The following is a 24227-nucleotide window of genomic DNA, read 5'->3' as shown; positions in this document are numbered from 1 at the left end:
CCTTCCCAGTCCTTCCCTAATGACTTCGTAGTTTGGTCTCTTCCCCCAAACAACCCAACCCCAACCTCACTCACGACTTTGAGTCGCACTTACAGTATCACGTGGTAGGCACTCGAGAACCCGTTCTACACTTCTTTTCTCTTCTCATGCGGTTATGATGCATTGGATCCCTTAAAAAGGCCTTGCAGGATCGGACGAGGCAGTGCAGCGGGCAGTTATGCACTTCTTCACGCAGCAGGGCACCGTGTTTCACCAAACGGTTTTCTTCAACCTGGTGTGTCTGTGGAATAAGTGCCTTAACGCTTATGTCGGTTTTGCCCGATAGGCATACAAATCCTGGACTATACGGCTTTCTAACAGTCTTCTTAATTGCCCGTTATATTACTGAAGAGAACCTGGCGTGTTAGTCTTCATACTTGCGGCAACCGCAGTAGGATTTTACAAGATACTGCCCGCGGCGTTTCGTGCAGTGACGCTCGTCAGTAGCGGTGTGCGGAGAATCGTTTGTTACCCACCTGAGATACAATCTTCTTTTCTGCAGCAGCTACTGCCGGCTGCTAGTGTGGGAAGCTCGTGGTTGCCGCTAAGACATAGCGGAAATCGTCACGCGATGTTGCTTGCGCTTGTAGAAAAGCGCACGAGAAGAATGGAGCGGAAAATCAAGAGTAATTAAGTGAGTTATTAAAGATGTTACTCCCACTGCGAATTACTCCGACTGTGAAGACAGGCGCGTGGAACATACGTTGAATATTTGTACAAACGAAGCAGGAAGAGAAAGGAGAAAGATGAATAAAATTGGATACTGGAGGCAGCGCTGAAATAGTTGAAAAGATTACGGTATGTGGCAGATAAACTTCATAGCCGAGAAAATGCCCTTTCATGGAAGAATCAGCTGTATAGCTTGAATATCTTATGACGTGCGACTAACAGAAATTGATATAAGCAATCACAATGATAGGTCAATACATCTGTTCACGTTCCTGCCATGGTCTTCAGTCCGAAGACTGGTTTGATGCAACTCTCCACGTTACGTCTATACTAAGAAAGTCTATTCATTTCTGCACAACTACTGAAACCTGCATCCATTTGAACCTGTTTCGAATAATTAAGCTTTCGTTGCTTCTACAATGTTTACCCTCATACTTAACGGGATGGTTCAAATGGCTCTGAGCACTACGGGACTCAACTGCTGAGGTCATTAGTCCCCTAGAACTTAGAACTAATTAAACCTAACTAACCTAAGGACATCACAAACATCCATGCCCGAGGCAGGATTCGAACCTGCGACCGTAGCGATCTTGCTGTTCCAGACTGCAGCGCCTTTAACCGCACGGCCACCTCGGCCGGCTACTTAACGGGAGACTTCACCCAAATATATAACTTTTCTTCTGCTTTGACGATTTCAACCGAATTATATCATGTCTATTACGTAAAGATGTTGCAGTACCCAAGGTTTCAATTCCAGGACTTCATTGGTCTTTGAGTTTCGATCTTTAATATGAATTTCAACAGTAAATACCTTCAACATTTCGGGGCCCTGTCAGCAACTGTATAAATATTAATTTTAGTTTTAATAATCAACAACCTCAGTTGCAGAATTTCCCTAGAATTTACCTAGGTTTCAGTTGGGATAACCCAACCTTCTTCAGTTCCAATACAGCACTTATGGCTGCCGCATCGCAGTCGCGAAGTGGGGCCGAGGCAGTTTCAGATAAGTTTCTACAGTCTGACGATAATTTATGGATTTGTAGTTTTAGCTTGACGATGTTCACAATGGACAAACGGTAGTAACTGTTATTCTGAAGAAGGTTGGGTTATCCCGACTGAAACCTAGGTAAATTCTAGGGAAACGGTGCCACTGAGGCTGTTGATTATTAAAATTAAAATTAATTTCAACAATATTTTTGAGCTTTTGATACTCGCACCTCAGTTTTCATGTTCCAGATTTTTAAATACATTCACAAGATACTGTTCATCAGTTCTATGTATTCATGTTATGAGAAATGTTATTAGTTCATTTTCAGCACATTTTTCGAGTTTCAAACTTAAATTTTCTGTAAGTATCGGTACATAAATGTGATAATAGCAAAACTACGTTACCGATATATTAATGGAAAGGGACATGCAAATACATCAAGACTACTTCCTGCAAAAATTTAACAGATTTGTTAATATTTAGGATAACATAATTAGTCAAACAAATTCACGCAATATGGATTTAAAAATTTTGTAAAATATGAATACTAGTACAAGATACATATCCATTAAAATTCACCAGCACCATACTTTTTCCATTCCTGTTCCTGTAAGGCTTCGTTTTCTTGTAATTTCGAGCCTAGGTTAGACTTTTGCTGAATTTTTACTTCCCCAGGTAGCATGTTGTGGACTACCTGATCTGTCGTTGATCTTCTTTTGTGATTGTAATAAAGGAGTTCTGGATTTCAGCTTTCTTCAGTCTTCAAACAGTCCATATTGAACCGAGAAACGGCTTCTGCAGCACCCAAAGTAACTTTGTTCTCTTTGGGACACTTGAGCCAAACGAATTTATGCAAACTTTCATTTGCATTTTGTGTGCTGCCATCAGAGTGTCTTGTCAGTAGTGCATCAGATACAAGTCTCTGATAAACGGTACTATCTTAACCACTTTGTCGGCTGTCAGTGCCGCAGCCCCTGGTGCCGTCCATTTTGCAAGTATCTCTTAGACGTACTTGTAGCAGCCAAATCGTTTTGGGATCTGAATCTAAACACTCCAAAGATGTGAAATAGTTGTTACACTCTTTTTTGAAAAAAACTGAGGTTTTAGGATGAAGTCTGCCCCAACCGTATTACTTAATGCGTCAAACTGCGTCCTGTGAACTATTACCCGCTGTTATTCAAGTTGTATCATAAATTTCTTTTCTCCACAATTTCATTCAGTACCTCTTAATTTGTCTTTCGATCTACTGATATAATCTTCAGCATTCATCTCTAGCGCCCTAAAACTTGTATTCACATCTTGTATGGAACTGTTTATCTTCCACTTTTCACTTCCGCGCAAGGTTGTACTCCAAAAAAACTTATTCGGTGAAGGGATCATAACATTTACACTGATATTTAATGTTGACAAATTGATCTTTATCAGAAATGCTCATCTTTTTATTCCCTGTCCCAGCCTCCTTTGGCCATAGTGATTTATCTTGCTGCCAAATAGTAATACCGTTTTTAAGGTCACATTTCCTAGTATAGTTCCCGTCAGCATAGCCTGATTCAGTATGCGAACATTCCATTACCCTTATTTTAATCCTATTGATAATCGTCTTTAACCTCCTTCCAAGGCACTACCTACGCTCTGCTATGCCGTCTGTAACTTAAGTTGTGGCGGTTCTCCCGTCCTTTAAGCGCTTACTGTACTTGGGTGGCAGATATCTGATCCACCAATTAGCTCACGGAATCTAGACGCAGCATGTACGAGTCACCGACCTAGGGAGATGCCACACAATAAAGGGACTTGCACAAATCCCTTGCACAAATGCTACCTAATAACAGGAAACTCGATCTTGAATTAATGAAAATCTGTCTGCGTACTCTGAATCGAAGGGTGAGAGAGCCTATAGCTGCACTATCAAAGGTCATCAAAACCACCGAATAACAGTCTTCCACAGAATAAATAGCTTGTCACTTACATAAAAAAATTTTCAAATGGTTCAAATGGCTCTGAGCACTATGGGATTTAACATCTATGGTCATCAGTCCCCTAGAACTTAGAACTACTTAAACTTAACTAACCTAAGGACATCACACAACACCCAGTCAAATGTTTAAACTCCCTATTGAAAATGCACTCATCCCATCAATTCATCTAAACACATTTCTAAATTTAGAATACGAATGAAAGACAAAACTAGTTTAAACACACATCACTATATTTTCTTTTATTTATGCAGCAGTGCGCCGTTACTATTCTCTGACGTGAACGCACTCAAAAGTTACAATTAGAAATCTGTTCGAACTTGGTACGTACGTATATCCCTACAAGACCACGTAGAACAGAGGAGTTTTATTTTACAATATTTTATATAAGCTCAATCTACGGGCCGTGAAGTAAGGTTCTGTTTGACGGCTGCATCATTCTCGCCGCACCGTCGGATACACGCTTTTAGTGGCCTGGTCCACTAGACCGGCCAACGGGGTGCACACACAGCGGTGCCGATTTACTTAAATCGCTCTTTGTGCAACGTCTTCTTTCTTTTATTTTTATTTTTACTGCTACGATCTGAGACAGAAATTCCCCTTCATTAAAGACCGTGGTTGCTTTCTCACTGGGTCAGGGATTTTCTCTGCCTCGTGATGACTGGGTGTTGTGTGATGTCCTTAGGTTAGTTAGGTTTAAGCAGTTCTAAGTTCGAGGGGACTGATGCCCATAGCCGTTAAGTCCCATAGTGCTCAGAGCCATTTTTTGCTTTCTCACTGCCTCTACAATAAACAACATTCCAAGTCAACTAGAATAATTTGCTGGGTAGCAAAGTAAATTAATATGGTATGTATAAGCAGACCATTACAAAATAAAATATCTTCGGCTCACCTCAAAGCTTTTATTTCTTCTCCCTTAACTTCAATTCCCTTTCCACGTTTCTTCTAGGTTTCGTTTAACGCTTGCTCAATGTACTACTGAATAGGATCCGGGATATGCACTCACCCTGTCTCACTTTCATATTAAGTATTGTTTTCCTTACGTGTTCTTCGGCTCTCGCAAATGCAGTCTCGTTTGAAGATGATCTTTCGCTCTCTGCACATGATCCCTGCTTGTGTCAGAATTTCAGATACTGTATTCGACTTAAAGGATTTGTCTAAATATAGCAGTTCTGTAAGGCACTGAATAAGAGTCCAAATAAGATGCCAGTGAGCTGTCAGCAGCGTTCTTCTACCGTGACAAATTGATTCAAGAAGATGTTGAATATATAACAGGGACATTGTCTGTTTTTACTTTCTATCTCCTTCTTACTAGACTTCAGATTCTGTGAGCTGTGACCGCATACCCTCATCAGTGGAGTGTTCAAAAAATGGCTCTGAGCACTATGGGACTCAACTGCTGAGGTCATTAGTCCCCTAGAACTTAGAACTAGTTAAACCTAACTAACCTAAGGACATCACAAACATCCATGCCCGAGGCAGGATTCGAACCTGCGACCGTAGCGGTCTTGCGGTTCCAGACTCAGTGGAGTGTTGATAGGTGACAAATACATAAGTTCAGGGCTTCGCAACCTGTGGTCCGCGGACCCCTTAGGGGTCCGCCGGCTCTTTCTATGGGGTTCGTGGCCACCTTTCACCAAATCGTGTAAAATAATGAGTAAAATTATTGAATAAAAATGTGAAAATCAAATTCATCACTTTCCTTTTTGGTGTGAAAAACACGCGTACTTTTACTTCAGGTCGTATCCCCAAGCAGCCTTTGCGGTTCCTAAGTGAGAACGTATACATAGTTCAGTGCCGGAGAATGCGGCTTCTCTGATCGACAGATCGACTGTCTAGCAACAATACTGGGGTCATTTGTGCGCCGACTCACGGCGCTAGATGCGCTGAAACCTTTTACGCATGCGCGGAGCGAGCTTTGTCGACCAATCACAGCTCTCGCTCGCACGTATGCGGCCCCAGGCATCATTAAATGTTAAACTTGCCTTGTCAGTGCACTACCTATTTCGTAAGTCGATTTTTGACCAGTTTATTACTTCTAACATGGATCGGTGGCTGAAGTCAGGATCATTGAAGAAGGCTGCAGTGTCTCCATCGCCTTCACAGCAAGGGGAGTTTCCGGTTGAAATATATGAGGAGGGAGGACGACCAAAGGAAAACTTTCTATACATTTGAACATTTTTCTTCGGATTTCACGAAAAACCACACACACACACACACACACACACACACACACACACACACACACACAGACGACTGTTACGAAATATGGATGCTCCTTACACAACAGTAGCCAAATAGTGGAAGTGAACGGACCATAAGCGACAGCTTGTCAACAGCGAACAGTTTGAACGTGACGTTGATTGCTCTTGTAGAAAGAAAGCTCCATCGTGTGAAATTTCAATTCCCAAGTAATTTTAATTAGGCTGTAGTGTGTTGAACAGAGAGAGTAAATCCACTAGTAAGTGTCTGGATACAGTGGGAATTCAAATTGGATCGTTAATTTCAAGTTGTTTTCATTCATCTCTAAACCAAAGACTATTGATACTTCGGGGGGGGGGGGGGGGGGCGGCATGGGGAACATGGCACCTGCATTAAGAAGCTTTCAGTTCCCATGGGTTTCGCTTTGAAATTTGAAGTTACTGTGCTGTTGACTGACTAGGGATCCGCCATGGATTTTCGACTGAAGAAGGGGTCCGCCAGCTGAAAATGTTGGGAAGCCCTGCAATTAGTTTACTCAGTGTCTTGAGTGTGAAACAAAACATGGAAAAATTGTTTTTAGTTTCCGTAATTTTTAACGCTTCAAATCCAGTCAAAATGTAGGAAAAACTATTTTTAATTGTACTACCTGTTAGAATTGGCTCTTAATCCTCTCATGTAAGGAGTTCCACTAGGATATCTGCGTATGTGACACTGTGCAAGTTACGAGTTTGACATTTGCCTCACGGGTAGTTTGGGAGCTATCTGTGCCGAACTTTGTAAATTGTACAAGTCACTTTGACATCTGTTTCTTAGTGTTTTCTAACTATTTCCTCGATTGATATTATGCTTATTGTATCCAATTTCTGGTTTTTCAGATTTTTGTTACGTAGTCCCGAAGTCCAATAATCCCATGACAATTCGCTCCCACTTGTATGTATACTCTAGGCGTCTGCTGTTGGTCCAATGTTGTATCGGTCACGCATACTTCAGCAATATTTCCCAATCGCCTGTACAGTAGTTAGTAAGCAAACTCTTCTGTAGAAGAGAAACTATAGTTTACCAATGTCCTGCCGTCAGTTCAAAGGTTGATCAAATTAAAATCGAGGAACTGACAGACTCCGTTTCGGAAAGGATAGTGGTATTATAGTGAAATGTTCGAAATAAGCAAGCCTTTTTCCAGAACCGCACGATACACGAAGGCAATAAAACCAATAGGTTAAATGATACAAAGGAACGTTAGTTCTGTGTAGAATCAGATTACAGTGAACACAGTTTGGAATTAAAAATAGCAATGGATTCATTAGAAGATGAAGAATAACCTCGTGACAGTGGTGATAATTACGATGGGAACTGAAAATCAGTGCCAACCTCAAGCACTAGTGTTGAACGTAGAGAGAGCTCTCCAAGAGGTGCTGAGGGATGCTAGTTGGGAACCAACTTGAGGCTATTTTTTGTGCTCGTTTCTTCTTATCATTTTGTGGCTGAGTTTAAAAGTCACTAATATGCCATCTGTCTTCATTTACGGCGATCTGGACTTCACTGTGGATTCAGTCTCGTGTAATTCATTTCCTCTTATCTTTCTGTGCTGAAAATATGTCAGACCAACGTGACGTCGGAAAGTAAGGTATGCCTGCCTGTACGCGGGGTGCGCAATTTTTGGTTCACCGATCGTCGAGTCGTGTCATAAAAATCCTCGGAGGGAAGTCCCGGTGTAGACGAGCGAAGGGCAAACTTTAGACGAAACCATCCTAAGTACCACTATGTACTTCCCCGGTCCGCCCGGTTGGGAGTGCGGTCTAACGCACGGCTTTCCGGGCAGGAAGGAGCGCCTGGTCTCTGGCACGAATCCACCCGGCGGATTTGTGTCGAGGTCCGGTGAACCGGCCAGTCTGTGGATGGTTTTTAGACGGTTTTCCATCTGCCTCGGCGAATGCGGGCTGGTTCCCCTTATTTCGCCTCAGTTACACTATGTCGGCGATTGCTGCGCATACAAGTTCTCCACGTACGCGTACACCACCATTACTCTACCACGCAAACTTAGGGGTTACACTCGTCTGATGTGAGACGTTAACTGGGGAGTCCACCGTGGGCCGAACCGCACAATAACCATGGGTTCGGTGTGGGGTGGCGGAGGGCTGAAGTGGACTGCGGTAGAGGTTGTGGGGTTGTGGACCACTGCGGCTGCGGCGGGGACGGAGCCTCTCCGTCGTTTCTAGGTCCCCGGTTAACATACAATACAATACAATGTATTTCCCCACACAACTGCCGAGTATTGCAGCGTGGTTCGGACGAGTCAGGTACCGTGTCCCTCCCTGATGTAACGTTATATCGGACGTCGGATTAAGCTCCTGAAAGGGCTGGTTCAAACAGCTCTGAGCACTATGGGACTTAACTTCTGAGGTCATCAGTCCCCTAGAACTTAGAACTACTTAAACCCAACTAACCTAAGGACATCCTGCCCGAGGCAGTATTCGAACCTGCGACCGTAGCGGTCGCTTGGTTCCAGACCGTAGAGCCTATAACCGCTCGGCCATGGCGGCCGGCTCCTGAAAGAGGACTGACCAAAGGTAAACTTGTCTTGGACTGTATAGTTGCCGTAATGGTTTGTCCACCTCTTGTACTCCATGTGGAGGTATCTCGCCAAGCCAAACTTTAGCGACGTTCTTCAGCGATTGAAACAGGGACGCTCAGAGTTATGGTGTTTCACCCACGACAGAGAAAGGAGCCTGTGATAAGTGGACACAGGCTCACATTCAACTCCAAATTCGTAACACAACACATACATGCCACTTTTATCCACGTAAATCCTCTTGATTGTTTGAACCTTCGAGATGCGTTATGGAAATACGGAAATAGTTACTGGTTATGGTAAAACTGTTGTTTCATTCGGTATCAACAACAGTCATTATAAAGCCTAACGAAAAAGTTTTCGCATTTACTTCTACAAGTACATCCGTACTCTGCAAGCCACCTGGCAGTGTGTGGCGGAGGGTACCTTGAGTACCTCTATCGGTTCTCCCTTGTATTCCAGTCTCGTATTTTTCGTGGAAAGAAGGATTGTCGGTATGCCTTTGTGTGGGCTCTAATCTCTCTGATTTTATCCTCATGATCTCTTCGCGAGATATACGTAGGAGGGAGCAATATACTGCTTGACTCCTCGGTGAAGGTATGTTCTCGAAACTTCAACAAAAGCCCGTACCGAGCTACTGAGCGTCTCTCTTGCAAAGTCTTCCACTGGAGTTTATCTGTCATCTCTGTAACGCTTTCGCGATTACTAAATGACCCTGTAACGAAGCGCGCTGCTCTCCGTTGGATCTCCTCTATCTCTTCTATCAACCCTATCTGGTACGGATCCCACACCGGTGAGCAGTATTCAAGCAATGGGTGAAAAAGTGTACTGTAACCTACTTCCTTTGTTTTCAGACTGCATTTCGTTAGGATTCTTCCAATGAATCTCAGTCTGGCATCTGCTTTACCGATGATTAATTTTATTTGGTCATTCCATTTTAAATCATTCGTAATGCCTACTCCCAGATAATTTATGGAATTAACTGCTTCCAGTTGCTGACCTGCTATATTGTATCTAAATGATAAAGGATCTTTCTTTCTATATATTCGCAGCACATCGCACTTCACCTATTTAAAGATATTCCTCATAGACTAAAAGACAGTCGCACTCGCAGGGCTAATTTTACGAATTTCACCTCCTTCTGGGTTTCAGTGTCGTATCTTTCTTCAGTTACCACGCTAGCATCAGACACCTCAGTCGGGAAACGAACAACGAAACCAGGACCACCGGGAAGTGATCAGCATAATTGGTCGCCGCGCTCGCAAATGTCACTTGCCTTGGCTATGACACCGCCTCGTTCAACACGAGAAGGTGGGCGGCAGTAAGTGTTGCGGAATAGCAGCACGCCACTGCTTTCAGCCGCCTGGTTCAGAATATGTTGCCACTGCTTGCTGTTAGGTAAATTTCTCAACAGTACTGCAGAAGACAACCACAGCGTACCCGTTGATGCTGAAGATGGACATAAAGGATGTTTATGACAAAAAAAAGTTCAAATGTGTGTGAAATCCTATGAGACTTAACTGCTAAGGTCTCATCAGTGCCTAAGCTTACACACTACTTAAACTTAACCTAAATTATCCTAAGGACAAACACACACACCCATGCCCGAGGGAGGACTCGAACCTCCGCCGGGATCAGCCGCACAGTCCACAACTGCAGCGTCCTAGACCGCTCGGCTAATCCCGCGCGGCTGTTTATGACTGATCACAGTCCGCAGTTATTACGAGTTTGCAGTCGTTTGAATTGAGAACAAGAAAAATAAATGTAAGTGATACGGAGGCTGGTGCAGCATATCGACAGTCGTTGAATGCTGGCTTCAAAATAACGCTATTGACCGTCTGTAACGCCGATATTTTGACTAGATGTGGTCTAATGTCAGTATTGACTAGATATGGCTTAATATCATTCCTTTATTGTTCTACAGCCGCATAAAACCCCAAAACAGTAGATTGCACAGCGAGCTAAAAACTACATCATACAGGGAGGGAGACATTTCTTATGGAGAACAACGTGTGTTTCAGTGTACTATCTCTAATGGAATTATTTCCAGAAGCAGTTTCGGCATAACAGTTTGTCAGAATGAAAGCTCCTTTTCATCGTAAGTCTGTTATCCTGGGCTTAGATTTTTAGCTGAAGCCTCAGAACCAGCGTACAAAAACATACATCTATTACCAAAGACATCAAATCACACATTTTGTACAAACACACGATTATTAGTTTACGGGAACACGGGTACATCATCAGCGGTCGTAAGGTCCTAAGATAGGTGCATTTGTGCCTTAAATCTGGAAAGGAGCTCATGTGATATACAGTACGATTTTTCTTCTCGTACGATATTCTGCAAATAGTAGACTCATGTGAACGGGTAATTTTTTTCCTTCCCAGATATCCAAAACACTCTTACACATTAGTAACCGATACTGTTCTTGGGAAGTATCCTTACAAATTTGTCCTCAGTTCGAATCCGAATTGAAGCAGCTTGAAAACAGAGAATATTTTCAAGGAAGTGTAATTGGACATCTAATGTTCTTAAAAAAACACGTGTTTTATTTTCATATCTCTAACTTATTCTGTAATATTACTCTCTACAGTTCTTCCTGATATCATGTCAGTTATTCCCATAGTCTTAAAATATGTTCTCTCAGCCTGTCTCCTTATGTCAGTATTTTCCATTTATGCCTTTCTTTGCCGATTCTGCAGATATACTGGATTATTGTAAGGAAGAGGAGAAGTACTTAGGCTAGTACTTCCCCTTAGTGTATTAAATAAGAGCTTTTTAAATTTGGATGCATGTAATATTACGCACGTATCGATGAGGAAAAATCGATTTCTGCGAAGGAACTGATTTTCTCGGGGATTCCCCTTCGCCACCACACACAGTCCCGCTCCCTAGCTAGGCGGCCGACGCATATGAGTGTCATGCAGTAGACCCCAAGCTCCTAATATTGCTACGGAAATTTTTTTTTCGTAGAAGGACTATAATTCTGTAGATTCAGCTTCGAGAGACCAGGTGACGAGATGCTTGCGTGTGAAGTTGCAGAGATGGTAGTAGTTACAAGCTCTACTGTTGTATGAAACGCATTTAATTTTACATTTGGAATATCGCACAGCACGGGAAAGTGTTGTATCTTCCCAGACTTCCGCCCTGTAATAGAAGTTCACTATACTTTCATAATACGTATTTTAATAATGGTATCAATTTTTAATGTGCTGGAGCCATTTCTGAAATTATAAAAATTACTATGCAAAATTAAGTTTTTTGCATATGTGAAAAACTTTTCCAAGGTGCAATATTGTTAAGTACCTAGGAACAAATATTCTATTGCCATTTAAAAGCGTTGCAGTTGCAAAAACCTTGTCAGTATTGTATGTAATCGTTTGTCTGATGTACTACTACTCTGCTACACATCAGTAATCAGTAATTGCAGTCAGGTTAGGCATAAGTATTGTCAAAAACGGCTTACAAGTAAAATACATTTTCAGATAGAAACTACTCCATATCAAAACTAATTTCTGTTTTTAAGACAGATAAAACTGTTAAAGAAACTCAGTTTACTTGCATGTATAGCGTGTTCCATGGTAAAAGACCCTCAGTTTCAGGGTACAAAATGGTCCACGACCGATGAAGTATGACTTAACTGTTCAAGTGTTATCATGTTACCTACCACACAGAAGGCTGTTGCACGCAGCGAATGTTATATTGACTTGTAAATAATAGATTTCAGCTATCCGTCGTCCTTTTGAAATTTTATTGGTAGATCTAGATTTCAGCTAGAAAATAGCCATTCTCAATGCACTATCATTTTTGAACAATGCTTTTAATGCCTGTTGGTCGGGCTTCATCCACAGTTTATTGAATACTGATGAACTGTGGATGAAGCCCGACCAGCAGGCATTACATGCATTGATCAAAAATGATAGTGCATTGAGAATGGCTAGTTTCTAGCTGAAATCTAGATCTGCCAATAAAATTTCAAAAGGACGACGGATAGCTGAAATCTATTATTTACATGTTCACGTGTTATATAAATAATTCTAAAATATGTAGAATTTTACTCACCATAAAATTCCGCACCTGAAGAATTAACAATATATTGGAAATAGCTTTAATAATATTATGTAACGCTTAAAAGCTTTTAACGAGAAATAATTACAACTGGTCCACAAAACATAACCTCATGTCTAACAGCACCGAAAACTATGGAAAATGGCGGTAACTGCTTATGGCGGTTTCTAGTGCGCATTCCTTCATGCGATTCTAAAATCAGTCAGTAGACCGATGTACCGACCAAACAACATTATGTGCCCCTAACTACATTATCCTCTACGTACAACTATATCCCCTACTCATATCTATGAGCCATTTCTAATATTGTTATACATTATTCATTAATACGACACCCCGTGTTCCCTCTCTTTCTTCCTTATTAGTAGAGATGAAAATACTGTGAACTTGAGGTACCCCTTCACAAACCGGGAGTCGCTAGTTCAATTATTAGTGAACCATATGACTTATAAAATCTGCGCGCGCAAAGCAGAGAAATCAAAGAACAAGAAAAGAGTGCAATAGCAATATTCGACGTATGCCTTTCTCAGGAAGTAACATCAAGTACGTTTTCGCCAAATTATAAGTTAACCAATAGAATCTGAATACCATAAAAACAGTCGTGTGGTATGAGAGTCCCCTCTAGAGGGATTTTCAGCCGCCTTTCAATTGGGCTCCAGTTCGGCGACTCAAATGTCCCTGACTGACTCCAGTTATCCAAATGGGAAACAGAATGTTCAGTCAAACGTCGAATCTGAATCACGTGTCGTTCCTGACGTATCTTCACTGACTGACATGGTAAAGACAGACAGAAAAGTTTCCAGTTCTAAACGGCATTCGATCTCGCCACCTTTCGGCTTCCAAGCATGCGCTTCATGAGTAGACCACAAAGCCCGAATAATCGGTGTCCTTTGTGGTTCCTAAAATAATAAACCTTTTTCATACATTTACTGAATTTTAAACCACTTTTTGTGTTATCTTGAGCACAAGTGACGAGCGCTAAGAGAATCCCAGCATGATAGCTGGCAATGGATTTTTAAGAAATTCAAAACCTGTAACGGTTAAATGTGAAGGCCATAATTCTGGCTGATTGCTGTACTTAAGCTACAATATTTATAAAAAAATAAAGTACTCGCAGTGACGTCTTCCACTTGTGGACTGTCTTGGGAGATATTAAGATAAACGTTTGCTCTACCCCTGCTAGCCATCATTTCTGACTGGTAACGAGAAAATTTATATATAGTTTCAAAATTTATTCAATAGCTCGACTCAGTTTCAAGTACATCCTCTTGTTGAATAGGATTACACGACTGATTGTTGTTATACTTGAAAGAACGATGTGAAATACACTCCTGGAAATGGAAAAAAGAACACATTGACACCGGTATGTCAGACCCACCATACTTGCTCCGGACACTGCGAGAGGGCTGTACAAGCAATGATCACACGCACGGCACAGCGGACACACCAGGAAACGCGGTGTTGGCCGTCGAATGGCGCTAGCTGCGCAGCATTTGTGCACCGCCGCCGTCAGTGTCAGCCAGTTTGCCGTGGCATACGGAGCTCCGTCGCAGTCTTTAACACTGGTAGCATGCCGCGACAGCGTGGACGTGAACCGTATGTGCAGTTGACGGACTTTGAGCGAGGGCGTATAGTGGGCATGCGGGAGGCCGGGTGGACGTACCGCCGAATTGCTCAACACGTGGGGCGTGAGGTCTCCACAGTACATCGATGTTGTCGCCAGTGGTCGGCGGAAGGTGCACGTGCCCGTCGACCTGGGACCGGACCGCAGCGACGCACGGATGCACGCCAAGACCGTAGGATCCTACGCAGTGCCATAGGGGACCGCACCGCCACTTCCCAGCAAATTAGGGACACTGTTGCTCCTGGGGTATCGGCGAGGACCATTCGCAACCGTCTCCATGAAGCTGGGCTACGGTCCCGCACACCGTTAGGCCGTCTTCCGCTAACGCCCCAACATCGTGCAGCCCGCCTCCAATGGTGTCGCGACAGGCGTGAATGGAGGGACGAATTGAGACGTGTCGTCTTCAGCGATGAGAGTCGCTTCTGCCTTGGTGCCAATGATGGTCGTATGCGTGTTTGGCGCCGTGCAGGTGAGCGCCACAATCAGGACTGCATACGACCGAGGCACACAGGGCCAACACCCGGCATCATGGTGTGGGGAGCGATCTCCTACACTGGCCGTACACCACTGGTGATCGTCGAGGGGACACTGAATAGTGCACGGTACATCCAAACCGTCATCGAACCCATCGTTCTACCATTCCTAGACCGGCAAGGGAACTTGCTGTTCCAACAGGACAATGCACGTCCGCATGCATCCCGTGCCACCCAACGTGCTCTAGAAGGTGTAAGTCAACTACCCTGGCCAGCAAGATCTCCGGATCTGTCCCCCATTGAGCATGTTTGGGACTGGATGAAGCGTCGTCTCACGCGGTCTTCACGTCCAGCACGAACGCTGGTCCAACTGAGGCGCCAGGTGGAAATGGCATGGCAAGCCGTTCCACAGGACTACATCCAGCATCTCTACGATCGTCTCCATGGGAGAGTAGCAGCCTGCATTGCTGCGAAAGGTGGATATACACTGTACTAGTGCCGACATTGTGCATGCTCTGTTGCCTGTGTCTATGTGCCTGTGGTTCTGTCAGTGTGATCATGTGATGTATCTGACCCCAGGAATGTGTCAATAAAGTTTCCCCTTCCTGGGACAATGAATTCACGGGGTTCTTATTTCAATTTCCAGGAGTGTATTATCGTTTCTCAACCAAGAAGCTGTTTGGATAAAGAAAAAAAAGATATGATCTAACGAACGGTTAATGACAAGATATTAAAGAATCTAGTGTTTTAGTCTTGTAACCACCGGTCTCGGTGATTACATTGGAGATAGCAAAAACCCCAAGTGGTAGTAACTGTACTGAACAATGCCTTTATTATCAAGAATTATGAGGTTCTATAGCGAGGAGTTGGGACTTAATCAAATCAAAGAACGATAATATACACGATACCACTAAACAGTGGGGTAAATGAACAGAAGAAGAGAATGTTCGTCGTTTTTTACACATTGTGCCATCGAAAGGAAATAATTTAAGTTTTCGGTCTGGTAACTGCCAACTATTGTAAGAGGTACACTCCAGTATATTCCAGCTTCCTGTTTGCTCTAGATGTAAAACTTAAGACGACAGCCATTAAGGTAATTAAATTAGACATCCAATAAGAAACACGTTTTTCGCTCTATCTCGCAAAGAGACGTTTCAAATCAGCGGCGTCCCTGTGGTAACTTAGCGACTGCACTCTTGTCATCACTTTGAAAGAAAATGGGACGCTATATGACTTCCCGTCAGTAAAAGCTTCAATTTAATTAAGGTTACCATTGAAATATTTGCTTAACGACGAGATTCTTGGTCGTAGCTTTATTCAAGAACAGGAGGGACAGCTGTACATAGTAAAAAGGAAAGAAAGAAAAAAAACAAGCTAAACGACATAAAACATCACAGGCTCTTGCTGGTTGGCAGACACTCCCTTTTGTGACGTAAAGTGCTGAAGGGTGTAATTTAATTCAGTAGGGCAAAAGAGCTTCTGGCTTTAATCACTGTTCTAATAATTAAATGTCACAACTAACTTGCTGAGCAGTTAAGCTGTATTTTTACAGAAAAACAGCACACAAAATGAATTTCGAAGGCAATAGTTACCATTGCAAATTTTATGATAAATAACCCAAGTAAAGTGTGTGAGAGTCATAATTGTTGCTCATGACTTAAATAATGAAAACTGTATCAGTTATTTACTTTTCGATGCGGAGCACAACGCGTTTCGAGAATTTATTCTCATTTTAAAGTGTGTTTGCGCATTTTTTTTACATGAGTATGTTTGGTGATGTTTGCATGTGTGATTTGCTGCCTCACTTGCGTCTTCTTGAAGTCAGACTGCAATCGGAAAATTAGGCAGTGTTCACATAATTTGACTGGACTACGTATTTCAATGTATTTTTACTGCGTAGTTTCTTATGAGGCCTATAGGAGAGTACATCTCTGAATTTGTACCACCGATACCTGCTACTAAGATGTCAAAAAAGACTCGAGAGAGGCAGAAAATCACACACTTGAAAATGAGAATAAATTATCGAAACGCGTTTTGCTAAGCATCAGAAAATAAGTAACTGGTGCAGTTTTCATTATTTAAATTATGAATGACAGTTTAAGGCTTTCCTGAAACATCTAATATGGTGACCGGAATTAAGTACATTACTGTAGCGACTCAGATAACATTGTAGATATTTTCACTTAATTATGGTTCCTAGTGAAGCAGTTCAAATGGTTCATATGGCTCTGAGCACTATGGGACTTAACTTCTGAGGTCATCAGTCCCCTAGAACTTAGAACTACTTAAACCTAACTAACCTAAGGACATCACACACATCCATGCCATAGGCAGGATTCGAACCTGCGACTGTACGACCGTAGCGGTCACGCGGTTCCAGACTGAAGCGCCTAGAACCGCTCGGCCACCCCGGCTGGCTAGTGAAGCAGTAAATATGGAAATTTTAAATGGGGGGTGGGGCGTCGGAGGTTTGAGATTTCTATACATATCTGTGTGTCATACATACATGTGATACGTATCTGACGTTAACTACGTATCTACCAGCACCCTTAATGCTGAAAGCTGTCGTAATGAAGTACCAAAAAGAATGTCACACAGTAGCTGAACAGAGACCAGGGACTGATAACATGAGAACAAACGCGGTTCCGTAGCTTTGTTAAGTATCCTGGCGAAGACGATAACCGTTTTCGACATCAGAGTAGGGGGTACCGATGGGTCAAATTCGGTGATGTCTCTCATGGCCGGCCGAGGTGGCCGAGCGGTTCTAGGCGCTTCAGTAGGGAACCGCGCGACTGCTACGGTCGCAGGTTCGAATCCTGCCTCGAGCATGGATGTGTGTGATGTCCTTAGGTTAGTTAGGTTTAAGTAGTTGTAAGTCCTAGGGGACTGATGACCTCCGCTGTTAAGTCCCATAGTGCTTAAAGCCATTTTTGAACCAGCGAAAACGTATCGTTAAGTATATTAAATTTCCTAAAAAAACTTTCTGTTCATACTTCTATAGGACTAATAGTTCACGCACAGCGACGAAGAGCGACTAGTACAATACGAATACCTCGTATCTGAATTTTGAAGATGTTGCGGGTTGCACAGCCTACAGTAGGGGCAGCTGTGTAGGAAAAATCAAAAATTAATGTAGTGCGAAAAATGTTACTGTATCATGTGATGAAGTTATTGTATGTATAAGTCTGCCACTTGGGCTGTAGGGTCAAAGTAAGTCAACGTTCTTTATCGGCAGGTCCATTCCAACCCGTCAAAAGAAGCACAAGTAAAATGAGTATAGGTGTCCGGGGTATTTTGCACATACATTGGTTCACAATATCAGAACACAAGTTCCTCATAGGCCATTTGTGTTATTCTGCATTGCAGAGTATGGATATTTTCCAATAATAACCACTGTTGTTGCATATTTCTAATGTCATCTGACACTTCACTGGTAGAAAGACCTATAAAATGAAACTGAAGAACGAACCTGTAACATGGCAGGCGTTTCCGCGGAAACATTCGGGTGGCCAGTTCTCCACAACACTTGGCAGCTCCAGACGGCTATCTAAGTGAGCGTTTGGTGTGGTTGCAGGTGCTGCCATGATGGAGGAGAGCGCCTCCGCGGTGCCCGCCGCGTCCCCAGCAGACATGGACACGTACGTGCAGCAGCTGCGGGCCGAGAAGACGCGCCTGGACTCGAACCCCGACCTGTCGCTCACGCAGCGCCTCGTCGCCACAGGTGAGCGCATCTTAGCCTCACAGCAGTTTGACGCCGTAGCAGCGGGTAGCGTAGGTGGTCACCAGTCTGGGCCGTCACATTAAAATGAAGACTGCCGTACGTTTTAACTGATCATTATTGCATCTAAATTCTTTCTATAACTCTCATCACAAAAACAAATTCAGTACATGCTTCATGAATTAAACTGCGAAATGACCTTGAACAGCTCTGTTTACGGAGTGCGCGAACGAGAATCTCCAGAACGAAAAAACGTTGTGACGTCTCCTATTGCTGCCTACTGGCCACTTCCACGATCAGCAAAAAGTGTAACGTCCTTTTTCTGTGCCCAGCCAGTATTCTTCACCTCGTCGATATATGTGAAAGCGAGACAAAACTATCTGTCATTGCAGTCAGCGTTTGTTGGTTAGGTCTGCTCCTTGGACTAATTTCATTAATAAATTTAGATTCAAATTATTACTATCGGCTAGCTTTGTTCTTCAGCGGTTGCCACCAAAGATGCTGATTAACAACGTGTCCGATTCGCGTTTCAAAATAGATTGACAGCTTTGATTTGCGTAGCGGATATGCACCGACTTAATTTCTTCGAAAGTCACAGCGTTCATTTAACATAGCACGATGTTTTGTCCGATGAAAATTATTCCCTTTAATATTAATGTGGAATAAACTACTATTGTTACTATTGTCCAGAGATAATCCAATAGATGATTCATGTAAACAGCAGCCACAATCCAGCGCAGAGGAACGGCGTCCTCAAAACATTGGCTCACACGGCCCGTACCCTGCCTGACAAAGAGAGCCTTAACCAACAACTTGAACATCTGAGGTCGGTTTTCCGGAAAAAACAGCTACTCAGACAGGCAAATTCGGAGAGCTTTACGTCTCACACCGACTGCATAATCGGAGGAAACAGAAGAGGAACCCCAGCAGGGTGGGGGCATAGTATTTATCCCGTTCTGTGGCGCTTTATCCTGAATTCTTCAAAATCGTTAGATGAAGACTGTCTTCCGCCCACCAGTTAAGACACAGGTACTGCTTGGTAATGTCAAGGACGATCTAGAACTACGGAAATCCCTGAGTCTACCAGATCCTCTGCAAATAAGTCATGACGTACATAGGTCCAACGGTGCGTACTACCGGAGATCGACGCCAAGAACATCAACGGCACACGAGGCTGCAGCAGCCTAAAAATTCGTTGGCTGCTGATCATTACCTCTCGGTATTACATAAAATTAATTACGACCAGACCAAGGTTCTGATACAGACGTCCAAATACTGGGACTGTGTCATTAAAGAATTAAAGAATCCATCGAGATTCGAGTACGGGAAAAGCTGATCAATCGAGATAGCGCTTACATCGTTAATAAGATGTGGGAACCCTCTTTGAATCTGATTAAAAACCTGCGCGCGGACCGCGTACGGAACACCTGGGTGGTCGAGGGTAGGGGGGGGGGGGGGAGGAGATAAAAGCCCGGCGCCGGCGCCTCGGCGCTCAGTTCGTCAGCGCACATGATGATAGCAACGTGGTCGCTTGCCGAAATATTGTGCCCGATGGACACTAACACCCGGTTGTTCACCCATGAAATCTTTCGTCAAGTCCAAGAATGTTTTTATGCAAGTTGTCTGGTTGGCGGCCGGATTCGCGAAGATCTCGAACCCAAAATCAATAGGACATTAACAATTCTCACACAATGGTGCCACAACACGAGAATGACCATTGCGCCTAACAAGTCGACATACCTATTACTGAAAGGCCAATTGGCCAGAAATGCAACAGTAAGAATTGAGGGCTCACCAGTAATTCGGCGTGGCGAGGCCCGGTATCTGGGAGTGATAATTGATGAAAGATGGAATTTGGCCAAACGCATCGAAACTGCAACCCAAAGTTCTTTAGAAGCTCTGAACAGTCTTATCATGATAGGACACAGCAGATTTCTTCTTCCACCGGAACTCATTAAACTGTACCACAACACCATTCTTGCTTTCATCGTAGGTTACGGATCTGGAGTCTGGGCACACAGGCTCACGAGGGTCGTGCCCGCTATGTCTGTGAGGAGGGTGCAACGCAACATGCTTCTACGCTCCATTGGAGCATACAGAACATCTCCGGGAGGGGCACTACCAACACTCATGGGGTTGTGTCCCCTGGACATCAAAATCCGGGAGCAGGCGGCCTGGTATTGGGTGAAAAGGGGAGATGTAGAAAAAACTGAGAGCATTTTGGGAGTGCGGGTGGGGGACAAGTTTGCAATTAAAAGAAGAGGAGAAGAGCTATGGCAAGGACTCTGGGACAGAGAGGAAACAGGCAGAAGGACTTACCAACTGCTCCCGAACATCAAAGAACGCCTCCAACTTTCGCATTTCCAACTGAGCAAGGGACTGCTGCACTTCCTCACAGGTCATGGACCGTACCCGGCGTATCTTTGCCGGTTCGGGAGAAGGGCTACCCCATCGTGTGACTGCGGAGCCGAACAGGGTACTCCGGATCACGTGATCTACGAGTGCCCTATCTTCGATGATGTAGCCAGCGACTTAAGAAACCAGCAACCAAACAACGACACCTATCAGTTGATCAGAAACCCGACCACATTCGACATAATAAGCCGCCTTGCCAGCGAAGTATCAGCAAAGGTCCTGCGAGACTATCGAAGGGAAAATACGTGAACCACTAAACATGACATGCCTCAATGCGGCCCATCCCATTCCGCCAGGGCGTGAACTGGCCAATCGCCGTGACGGTAGGAATACGCCACGCTCTGGAATAGGGGGAGGGAGCGCTAACAGCCGAATTCGACAACTGAACACAGATAGTGACCTAGTAGTTAGTTAATTTCTCAGTAGATAGTAGAAACAACATCGCTAAACAGAGCCATTTCTTTTACTCGATAACTGGGGCCACCTATATGGCCCAGCGGTTCTAGGCGCTTCAGTCTGGAACCGCGTGACCGCTACGGTCGCAGGTTCGAATCCTGCTTCGGGGGTGGATGTGTGTGATGTCTTTAGGTTAGTTAGGTTTAAGTAGTTCTAAGTTCCGGGGCACTGATGACCTCATATGTTAAGTCCCATAGTGCTCAGAGCCATTTGGGCCATTTGAAACCATGAGAGACTACTCACACACACACACACACACACACACACACACACACACACACACACACACACACACAGAACCTGCAGCGATTTTCCAAAGGGTCAGTCCGGTGCCAGGGGCGTGCCTACTGGGGGATTAGCTCGGTGGGCACAGCCACATTGTAGGTTTATATAACAACTGGCACGCCTGTAACGATCCAGGAAGTAGCCTTTAGAATAGTTAGTTAAGAGTAGACAGTAGATCTTACCCATTAAGAAACTAACTCATTATTTCCTGTAGCATGTGAGTGTACTAAAACTATAATTAAAAAGAAAAAATGCTGCTAACTTCATTAAAATGTATTGTAGATATTAAGACCCACTAATATATAAGGTGGTGGGTTGTGATGTATGATATTATTGGATTGAATAAAGAAATTTTAAAAAAAAAGAAGAGAGTAGTCTCGAAAGATTTCGGAAGATGCAGTGAGAGGGGAGTCCTGGGTTTCGCTGTTTTGCTTTCCTTGACGCTGCCATTCCTCTTGTGGAAGGAGGCAGGCGGAGTCTCTACTTTTCCAAATTCCTCTCGTCCTGGCGAACGGGCAGACCGCAAGAGGCAGCGATGCGGCGACGCGGCCCTCCGGAACTGGGCCGGGCCCATTCGCCTTGCTGACTGCAGCTCGTCCGCGTCCAGGACTTGATGCGCTTGGCTGCTGCGCAGACAAAGGCGGCAGCCGCTGAGGCGTTGCAGGGACAGCACGAGCGCCCAAACACACACACACACACACACACACACACACACACACACACACACAAACACAGGCACGAGCTCGTGTTTGTGCTCGTACCACTGCTGCTATCTCATTTCTTCAACTGACATTTCGTTATCTTGAAAAGCCCGTGTGAAAGGCAAACTACAAATACACAAAGTGCCTTAGTAGCTTCTCCTCTGGTCTAAGAACAATATTCTGCCAGCCTTCGAGATCACGTTGTTAGTTCGTGAAGCAAATTTCGTGGGTTCCAAAGGGTGAAGGTTCTAAGTGTGGCATGAGAATGTGTATGATTCTGTGTGTGTTCTACAATCGAATAATGTTTCAGTGGTTAAAAGCGTGCATGGAAACGAAGATGTTACGGGACAAAATACTGGTCAGATCATGCGAATTTCATCTAGACTGCACCTTTCAACGATGCGAGGAGTCACCAGGACGACATTAAACTGTAGGGGGTCCCTTTATTTGGTTCGATAACTGGGGTATGACAGCGGTACGAAAGACACCGAAATGGCGTGGAGCTGAAAGATTTTCACCTGGCATTTGAGCCTCACCAAATTATTGTTATACACTTCAACACTCAAACGTGTGCACCGAGCGAGACGACGCATTTTTTAAGACATTTGGCACGCGTTCGAGGGGACAGTGGTTCATATCCAAGACTTGGAGTCTACATTTTGATTTCCCTAATCGCCTGAGGCAAATACCGGCATTATTCTCTTTAAAAGAACGCGTCCGATTGCCTCCTCTTTCCGTCCTAGAATTTTTTCATGTTCTCCGTCTCTACTGATGTTAAATTTGAGTACTTATTATCTTGGTCACATGATACTTTATTGATAACCGGTTGTGTCTTTGCAGACATCATCAGATTGTGATGACCTCAAATCACAGGAAAAATAATTATCAAAATCTGAACTGTGAAGTCATGCAAAATTCTAGTTGGAAAACCACACTCTTTGTTATACTTCACAATTGGTCACGATCCCACTTTGTTTACGAACTGAAAACTCTAATATTCACGAGAAACTGCTCTGAAATTAACCTGAACCAACAAAATTGTGTATATATTCTCTGAAACTTCAGACATCTAAGACAATATCTGGAAGGAATTAGAAAAAGTGACAAAATTTCTTGAATCACACACAATACTGTTCATAATTACATAAACACTGGCGGTTCACCATACATCTACCCACTTTTGAGTATAACCAGTCTCTCTTAATACTACGACTCGTAGCAATAAAATATCAAAAACTTTTATTACTGGGTAAACAGTCCCTATGTGATTTGACAGCTAACATTTATAATTCAGGAAATGCACCAATACAGGAATAGCAGCTTTTATGTTATTGGTCAGAACGCAAGTAATTATGGCGTTCGCCGTAATTTTCGCGCGACGCCATGTTTCGCGACAAAATACTCTTATTAGACACTGTCATATATCTAGTCTCATAACAATACATAAAACTACATAATATAACTACAATAATTTTGACATGCAAGGAGAATTAGTTCTAATGAAAGGAAGAAGTTTACATTTACTAGTGTTTCAACAATGACTACCAGGCAACTTTTAATTCACTGATTGTAATTTTATTTTCGTTAGCAGAAAGCAAACATAAACTAAACAGAGAATTTATTTGAATAGAGTATGTAATTCTTATACTTTTAATAGGGAAAGAAAGTTTCTAGGTCAGGGTATAGCGTTCGGCTAAATCTCTTAACTTTTTGTTGCATACGAAGCGTTGCGTTGGGCAGCACAATGTCGGCGGGTTACGATGATGAGAGCAGGATACAGGCAGTTCCGCTGGTTATTCTTCTCCGGCGAAACGCAAATAAAGTTCCGGCACAGCTGTATCATTAACCCCGTGCTGATTAACAAACCACAAGACGCCAGTATACGACCGTTGTTGACATGTTCTCTCTTTCAAAGTACATTACGTAGACATCGCTTGTTTTTACACTTTATGCACTCTCAGTGACGCTATCGTCCATAATTACACAGTTCGTCACATTCATATAGTCTTAGGCACAAATACACAGTTCATAGAATTGTTCTTGTGTGTG

At 43.5% G+C, this 24227-nt stretch overlaps 1 protein-coding gene across 1 annotated transcript in view; it reads left to right on the top strand.

Annotated features, from left to right (window-relative positions):
* LOC126417046 (uncharacterized) overlaps positions 1 to 23035 on the top strand; it is a 327822-nt gene extending 304787 nt beyond the window's left edge. The window contains exons 2-3 of the mRNA XM_050084937.1: positions 18178 to 18324; positions 23019 to 23035. Coding sequence (XP_049940894.1) covers positions 18178 to 18324; positions 23019 to 23035 — 164 coding nt within the window. The remainder of the gene's footprint in view (positions 1 to 18177; positions 18325 to 23018) is intronic.
* The last annotated feature ends 1192 nt before the right edge of the window (positions 23036 to 24227 follow it).

Source organism: Schistocerca serialis, chromosome 8 (assembly GCF_023864345.2).
Source record: "Schistocerca serialis cubense isolate TAMUIC-IGC-003099 chromosome 8, iqSchSeri2.2, whole genome shotgun sequence".
Classification (NCBI taxonomy): Eukaryota; Metazoa; Arthropoda; class Insecta; order Orthoptera; family Acrididae; genus Schistocerca; species Schistocerca serialis.
This window is presented reverse-complemented; position numbering and strand designations above follow the sequence as displayed.